The following is an 8,979-nucleotide window of genomic DNA, read 5'->3' on the forward strand; positions in this document are numbered from 1 at the left end:
TCTAGATCCGGATCCGGATCCACCTCTCTTCCGTCGACAGAGTTCCTCCCAAAACTCCATCGATCCGCGGATCTTGTTTCATTCAGCAGCGTCTTCGTCGATCGGACCTCCGACGACGCCTCTTCCCCTGGCTCAATCTTCACTTGAGCATCTTCTTGGGACTAACGCTGAAATCCCGAGTCACCAAAAGATCCGGGCACGCGCACCATTGTGGTGTAGCGGGATCAGCAAAATCTGGGAGATTGCTGGATCCAACTTACCAACTGCGCCCAGACACCGACTAACGGAAGGGACCCCCCGATGATCCGTGTTCTGCTGAACTTTCCTCACCTTGGGTACCCGTCGGTAGGGCGGGATCTTGCTCTCTCGGTAACTTCCCAAGCGTTCAAGTGGTGAAGCTTGAGTGTCTTGGCGAGACGTGGGGATGGGTGGAGCAGCAGTGGTAATATCTTCACTCTGCGTCCGTGGTTGGTTCTGAATCCTAAGCGAATATTCGAGCTTATGGATCCAGGGCCTAGATCGTGGATCTGGCCGTAGGGTTGTCTTACGGGTGTGTTCCCTTGCCTTTGCGTTTCCTTTTGCGTCGTACTTGCCGCCTCCTGTGACGGGACCTTGAGAGTTGAGATCTTCTTGGGTATACCCGGCCAAGTAGTAAATCCGGTTAACCTGTCGAATCTGCACGTGTAAAAGGAAAAGCTCACTAGGTTGTAGGATCTGGCCAATGTATTATCCAGTTATCACTACCAACACTAGATTCGCAATTCCCAACCTCTCCGAGCTCGTACGGCCAATGTAGTTCCGATTCTTGAGGGCAGGAAGGCACTTGCGTGTTACTATGCAAATAGAAGATACTTAAGCCTATACCTGCCTGGATTTCCACCTTCTCTGTCTTTTACGTGCTAGATCCCTTACCAGGCTCGGCTGCATGTCCTTTTTCTCCTTGGCCCATCATCCCAGCTGTATTATCCTCAAATCCACCGGATCCATGGCGTAATCATTATAATCATCCTATTATGGGTACACTCATCCGGATCCAGGTCACTTGGATCCACCTCGCTGTAAGTGTACGCTCGTCATGGATCTGAGCTCTCCAATCATCCAACATCGTCTTGCGACCGTCTGTGATCTCAATTGTCCCACGTAAGTTCGAGATCCACTGCATCCACTGTCCCCATATCCTGGATCCAGGTCACTCCGGAGGGGATCCTCACCCCTTTGGATCCGGGATCAGAAGTATGGAATCTGGGACATCTCGCGGTGGATTTTGACTTCTCGTTTGTCGTGGGCACTAGATCCACCTTCAGATGACCCCCACCATCATTCCTTCATATGATCCACACTCGATCCACCCGTACATAGTATATCCCATATCCACCTAAGTGAAACGAGGTAAGGGTGGATCCTGGTGGATCTTGCCTTCCCGTACATCCCCCATACCAGATCCACCGTCGTCTCATACGGGGTACTGCTCGTCATGGCCAATCCATCTCAGGCAACTTGCATCCGCGCCGGACGATCCAAATCCTCCCTAATCACTTGATATTGTCACTGATTCGGGATAGTGACCCCTTGCTAGACCCACTCTCTTAATTCTGAGATAGCACTTCACCACATAATCATCGTTAAGAAGAACGGAGGGGTATACGTCTGTGTATTGATTACCGGATGGTTAACGGCCTGACCAGACTGATGGTGTACCCGATACCTCCTAATCAATGAGCTATTGGAAGATTTAAAAGTATTCTGGTACTGTTCTCTAGAACATGGCAAGTGGTGACTATGACGGATCGAGCTCGCGCAATATCCGCATTCATCGCACCATTTGGACTGTTCGAACGGAACCGGATGCCGTTTGAATTGAAGAATGTGCCCCAAATTTACCGGCGTCTGATTGATAATGCCCTCTACCGATTTACACGAATCCCTGAGCCCGAAAGAGGTGGATCTGGAGAAGGTGAAGCGGAACTAGATCCATTATAAGCAGGTAGAGCCAGGAGGTCCTGGTACTCCATCTGTGCTAGAGCGCAGATCTTATATCCACGACATTCTAATCCCGGCAGAATCGTGAGTCTGTTGTGCGAGAGAGTGACATCCCAACTGGAGGCGTGTTCTAAGTAGAAATCTCTCTATCAGCGGGTGCAGAGCTATTGGGGTTGTGCCAGGTGAATTATTTAGGTCTTCGAGTCTGCAAGGAGCATTGGAGGCGAATCCTAAAGACCTGGCTACGTTGGCAGACTTGGCACTGATAAAGGCGTTCGAAGACACCCGTCGTAAGGAGGAAGACCTGCCGGAGTTACGCCGCAGCACACGTTTGGAAGATGCAAACACCGCGGTGGATGGAGAGAAACTACTCTACTAAAAAGAAGAGTTGGAGCGGCTGGTTAATCGAGTCTAAAATGACTCCTAATCCAGTCTGCCAACACGTGTTCTGAGGAGCACTTTTTACTTTACATCGTGTATTTTTGGATTTTACTTTACGATTGCGACCCAACTACCCTTCAAGAAGAAAAACGGCAGTTCAAGTTGAGAAACAAGAGCGACAATGACCAGATGAGTCGCGGATGAAAAACAAAAGAAACATCAAAACTTTGAAAACGACACTATTTCTCCTACTCACTTCTGGACGGAACGGTTCTGGGCGCTACTAGCGAATCAAGGAGAAGATGAAGTCCTACGACTGAGTGGATTTCGCAGATTCCTTTGTCAGCGAAGTGGTCGTAGAGTGTATTTCAGACGAGTTCGACTTCTTCTGCGCGGACGGAGACAGGCGTCGAGCGCTTAGCTGGAAACCATGCCTTCTTCTTCGGCGAGGGTGAGCGCGACTGCGAATGCTTGCGAGTGCCCTCTTGTGACTCTTTAACTAGTGATCGCGTCGTTAAATCAGCTTCAGAACGCTTATAAAGGGTTGCTTTGTGCCCCTTCGCGAGCGGAGAAGATGAGCGGAGAAGATGATCGCGTCTTTGCGCGTCCTTACTGGCCTTCTTGACCGATGACTTAACCAGTGACTTCGATCACGAGACGGAGCGCTCCGATAAGCGAGCCAAACGAGACTTCTTACGCGCTGGTGACCTCAATCTCGACCGCGAGGATGAAACGGAACACTTGGGCGAAGTTACTCGTGCTTTGCGCTTACCTTTAGCGCGTGGGGGGGGGGGGGGCGGAGAACGCTTATGTGCGGAGCTGATGTTGGTCTACTTCGAAGGCGAATGACTACGCGAACGAGAACGGGAACGCTTCGCTTAATACAGAGTCAACTTTATATTATCGACGTATAGAACCGAGTTGTGTTTCTCAATAATATTTTTATCTCCGTTTAAAAAATTCATCGGTAAAATCGATTAAAATGCTCACTCGGGCCAACAATCTGCAATCTGCAATAGAAATTGTTAGAAGAGATCACGTTTTGGTCTCCAAACAATCCGTTTTCTATCTAAGCACCCTCATATGAACCCTACCCCTAATCGTAACCTGTTTGATCTAGGTTTTGCCGACGGAAATCGATTTTCATTTCTTGTTCGTACAGTAGTGTATGGAACCTTTAGGATCTGCAAGTAAATTATATTTGGCAAAAGGATCATTAAATTCGGAAGTTTAAACATGAACTTAAGTAAGTAAGTAAGTGTACCGGTACGTACTTAAGTTCATGTACAGTGGTTTTGGACAACAGCTGTCGAAAAGTGGGAACATTATAGAGTGCGCATTGTTCGCGCACTGTTCCGGCCCCAAAAGCACTGTAACTTTATTAATAATACAAGTACAGTACTGCACCCCGCTTTCGCAGGGGTGCACCACATCGGATTCGCAAAAAACTATACTTTAGCATACAAATCATTGCTCATTTTAGATTCTGGATCATTACATCCGGAAGTTTATCAAAGGTCCGAGGACGCGAAAACGGGGTGCAGTACTGTACCGGTACCGGTTACTTGAAGTAACCTGGCATTCCATGTACATGTACTTCGAGGTACAGAAATCTGCCTGAATAAGGAACGGGGTTTCAACTAATAACCTCGCAATTTTTATAGTCGGGAAAGATTTAGGGAGAGGGGATAGTGATGGGCAAGGTACTGACAAAACAATCCAGGCACTGACTTTGATTTCAATTTAAAAAATGGCGCGCAGTAGGTGATCCTCCTTCGCTTCAAGCCCTACGAGCCGAACTTCATTCCTACATTTACGTTCAATCTCACTAGCCGACTGCGTCCTCAGCACTCCCATGTCCTCCAATCGTCTCCGCCTTACTGGTCCGAGAAGGTAGCCATCCTCGAGAAGGCTGCTCGCTCACCTAGTCTGTCGTATAATGAGCTAGCTGAGTGGGCGGTTGAAGAGTTTGGGCTTCCAACGGCCCTTGGCAAAACGAAAATTTGCCATTTACTCAAATCAAGTGCTGTGCTGCGCGGACGGCCTGCGGAAAAGGCTGTACGCAAGAAGGCGCAAAGGTTGGTCTCTCTCTAAGCAACGTCCGTGTTAAGGGGATCATCAAAAGCATTAAACGCTACATCTTATCGCAAAAATGATGTTCGCATTGGATCGCCTAGGCGAAGGCCTCGACAACCTGTACAACGTCGACCAGCTAACTGCACTGCTCTGGTGCGAGGCTGCATGGTCTAAAGTTAGCGCTTCTACGATTCAGCACTGCATCTATCAATTTAACCTAATCAAATCCAATATATGCACATGATCCGAAATCATAGTCTGTTTTTAGCGGGGCATTGTCAGCTTATGCAGTCTCTTTCTTAATTTATATCAGGCGTTCCTTATTCAGGCAGATTTCTGTATCACTACTGTCAATAACAGTGCTTGAGTTACGACTCGTGAATCACGACGTGATGGCATCAATGACACTAATGTCCAGAGCTTCCGCCTTTTAACGGGTCCGTTCGATTGTGGTGACTCTGTGGTGTGTGAGATTTTATCGTGAAAAGCCAGGAAGTGGCCAGCGGCGCCTTCAATGTGCTCTGTCTGACCAGATTCCTGCGCCAAGCTCATCAAGACTTGCAGGCCACCAGTTTGCAGAACGAGGATCTGATTTCCCATACTGGAATCAAGCTGAAAAAAGTATCCTTGGCCAAGATATGTCGTTGCGTGCGTAGCCAGCCTTGATCAGGATCCTCACAATCTCTTTCCACGCAAAGAGAGCGAGTGCAACAGTAGAGAGAGGGGAAAGCTAAGCAAGCAGGTAACAGACCACAAGTATGGGCGGTACGGAGTCCAACGAGGTGGCCAAGGACGATGCGCGTCTGCAGCAGCAGACCAGGAAGTCCGCATCCAAGAAGCCCGAGGTCAAGCAGCCCAAGGCCAAGCAGCTCAAGGTCATGCAGTCTGAGGCCACCACGACGGCCAAGGCTGGCTCCACGACTGTGGTTTCGACGGCTGTGGATGGCACCACTACCTCGACCACGACCAGCGCTGATGGCTGCACCGTCACAACTGTCGTGACGCGGCCCGATGGCTCGAGTGAGACGACTACCGAGATCGTCACCTCCACAGAGACGGAGGTGGACGTGACGCAGGAGAAAAAAAGCCCCACGGCTGCTGCAGCGGCCCGCGCTGTGGCCGACTTTGAGAGTGTGAGTGAAGAGACGGCCTCGCAGAGTGTCACGGAGCTCGCCTGGCACGCGTGGAGCGCCAGTGCCACGGCAGCTGCCATGGGCGTCAAGGAGGCGACGGCGGAGACGCTGCGCGCCCTGAGTGATAACTCGGGCGTGTTCTTCACTAGCACCATCGTGGACCCTCAGGCCTGCACGCGTACTGACGTGGCCAGTCTGGAAGCTGGTAGAGAGTGGAAGAAGGAGGATTTTAAAAATCTGCTGCCTGCCTTCTTGACGTATGTGGCAAATCACGGTCGCCGCTTCGAGACGCTGACTGCGGTGGAGTTGTTCATTTTTGCTCGTGCATTTTGCCGTTTCCGAGTGTTAAAGCATCACGTTGATCAAGAAAAAGATAAACAAAAAAGTATGGCGGAGCGTGTGCTGGCCGTCGCCAGTCGCCGCTCTAAGGAGCGCAAACTGGCGTGGGAACTTACCCGCGCCTTCACGCTCTTCTACCCGGAGTTCCCTATCCGCTGCCGCGGTCTGCGCTTTAGCAGGACGAATGAGGTACTTATGGACGATGCTCCTGTAGAGAGTGAGTCATTGTTTGAGTTCATCTCAATCAATCGTCGTTTGTCCAAGTGGCTGAACAAAATTATCGTGATTTCGTTGTTGCGTGACGCGTCCGAAGACTCCACTTGTGCGAAAAATGTCATTGTGCTGCACGACGGAGAGGTCGTGCGCAGCGGTTCGTGGAGCGAGATCCTTAAATACGTGCAAGAGCTAGGTGTTCAATGTCCGCCACAGAAAGATGTGGCGATGTGTTTGAGTGACAAGAAGGCGACAGCGGCGCTCTTTGATCCGCTCGAAGAAACGGTCAGGTCCACAACGATCTTTAGACTTGCCGATGAAGTTGTTTTGCTCGCTGGATCGCCTATTGTCGAGGATCTAGCGGGAAGTGACAGCTATCTCGTGAATGTCGGCAACTTCAGTAAGATGCAAGCTGAGTCGTCGTCAGACGCTTCGGATAAGCCGAGGACGGGTGCCTTCATGTACAAATTCGACTCAGACGGCACTGTCTCCGACAGCGACGACGACGAAGGCTTTGATGCAGAAGAATGGCTGATGTCTTGGTTTCATCCAAAGGCTGAGAGTCCACCGCTTACGACGAAGGCCGCTGCTCGTAAACTTGTCACCAACTGGGCAGCCAACAAACGGCAAAAACCTTCCTCACCAAATGAGACAGCGAAGACAGAAGTGTTCCGCTCGGAGGAAGCCGACGGCAGCATTGTGACCAAGACCGTCCGCACGACCACGCGCACGGAGACGTCCCCCGCCGGCGAACTTGTGACGACGATCGAGGTGGAGACGATATCGGAGACGCAGACCAAGGGTGGCGCCAAGAGCACGACGGTGGAGACGGAAATCACGACGGAGACTGCCACCGAGATGGCCGCGACGACGTCGAGCCTTGCTTCGACGGCCGGTATGACTGCGATCAGCTCGACTGAGAAAGAGGGGCGATGCTCCCGGTGAGACTGTGAAGACGGAGGTGTTCCGCTCGGAGGAAGCCGACGGCAGCATCGTGACCAAGTACCGTCCGCACGATCACGCGCACGGAGACGTCTCTCGCCCGGCGAACTTGTGACGACGATCGAGGTGGAGACGACATCGGAGACGCAGACCAAGGGTGGCGCCAAGAGCACGACGGTGGAGACGGAAACCACGACGGAGACTGCCACCGAGATGGCCGCGACGACGTCGAGCCTTGCTTCGACGGCCGGTATGACTGCGATCAGCTCGACTGAGAAAGAGGGCGATGCTCCCGGTGAGACTGTGAAGACGGAGGTGTTCCGCTCGGAGGAAGTCGACGGCAGCATCGTGACCAAGACCGTCCGCACGACCACGCGCACGGAGACGTCCCCCGCCGGCGAACTTGTGACGACAATCGAGGTGGAGACGACAACGGAGACGCAGACCAAGGGTGGCGCCAAGAGCACGACGGTGGAGACGGAAACCACGACGGAGACTGCCACCGAGATGGCCGCGACGACGTCGAGCCTTGCTTCGACGGCCGGTATGACTGCGATCAGCTCGACTGAGAAAGAGGGCGATGCTCCCGGTGAGACTGTGAAGACGGAGGTGTTCCGCTCGAGGGAAGCCGACGGCAGCATCGTGACCAAGACCGTCCGCACGACCACGCGCACGGAGACGTCCCCCGCCGGCGAACTTGTGACGACGATCGAGGTGGAGACGACAACGGAGACGCAGACCAAGGGTGGCGCCAAGAGCACGACGGTGGAGACGGAAACCACGACGGAGACTGCCACCGAGATGGCCGCGATGACGTCGAGCCTTGCTTCGACGGCCGGTATGACTGCGATCAGCTCGACTGAGAAAGAGGGCGATGCTCCCGGTGAGACTGTGAAGACGGAGGTGTTCCGCTCGGAGGAAGCCGACGGCAGCATCGTGACCAAGACCGTCCGCACGACCACGCGCACGGAGACGTCCCCCGCCGGTGAACTTGTGACGACGATCGAGGTGGAGACGACATCGGAGACGCAGACCAAGGGTGGCGCCAAGAGCACGACGGTGGAGACGGAAACCACGACGGAGACTGCCACCGAGATGGCCGCGACGACGTCGAGCCTTGCTTCGACGGCCGGTATGACTGCGATCAGCTCGACTGAGAAAGAGGGCGATGCTCCCGGTGAGACTGTGAAGACGGAGGTGTTCCGCTCGGAGGAAGTCGACGGCAGCATCGTGACCAAGACCGTCCGCACGACCACGCGCACGGAGACGTCCCCCGCCGGCGAACTTGTGACGACAATCGAGGTGGAGACGACAACGGAGACGCAGACCAAGGGTGGCGCCAAGAGCACGACGGTGGAGACGGAAACCACGACGGAGACTGCCACCGAGATGGCCGCGACGACGTCGAGCCTTGCTTCGACGGCCGGTATGACTGCGATCAGCTCGACTGAGAAAGAGGGCGATGCTCCCGGTGAGACTGTGAAGACGGAGGTGTTCCGCTCGAGGGAAGCCGACGGCAGCATCGTGACCAAGACCGTCCGCACGACCACGCGCACGGAGACGTCCCCCGCCGGCGAACTTGTGACGACGATCGAGGTGGAGACGACAACGGAGACGCAGACCAAGGGTGGCGCCAAGAGCACGACGGTGGAGACGGAAACCACGACGGAGACTGCCACCGAGATGGCCGCGATGACGTCGAGCCTTGCTTCGACGGCCGGTATGACTGCGATCAGCTCGACTGAGAAAGAGGGCGATGCTCCCGGTGAGACTGTGAAGACGGAGGTGTTCCGCTCGGAGGAAAGCCCGACGGCAGCATCGTGACCAAGACCGTCCGCACGACCACGCGCACGGAGACGTCCCCCGCCGGCGAACTTGTGACGACGATCGAGGTGGAGACGATATCGGAGACGCA

The 8,979-nt window shown here is 53.6% G+C and overlaps 1 protein-coding gene across 1 annotated transcript; it reads left to right on the top strand.

The window, feature by feature from the left end:
• Positions 1–5,195: 5,195 nt before the first annotated feature.
• On the top strand, positions 5,196–7,120 carry PITG_08657 (uncharacterized protein; the record flags this gene model as incomplete). Its single annotated transcript, XM_002902696.1, has 6 exons — positions 5,196–5,219; positions 5,346–5,705; positions 5,784–6,489; positions 6,550–6,684; positions 6,778–6,994; positions 7,078–7,120. The coding sequence occupies 6 exons, from the start codon at positions 5,196–5,198 to the stop codon at positions 7,118–7,120; spliced, it is 1,485 nt and encodes a 494-aa protein (XP_002902742.1).
• Between the last annotated feature and the right edge of the window lie 1,859 nt (positions 7,121–8,979).

Source organism: Phytophthora infestans, genomic scaffold, assembly GCF_000142945.1.
Source record: "Phytophthora infestans T30-4 supercont1.16 genomic scaffold, whole genome shotgun sequence".
Classification (NCBI taxonomy): Eukaryota; Oomycota; class Peronosporomycetes; order Peronosporales; family Peronosporaceae; genus Phytophthora; species Phytophthora infestans.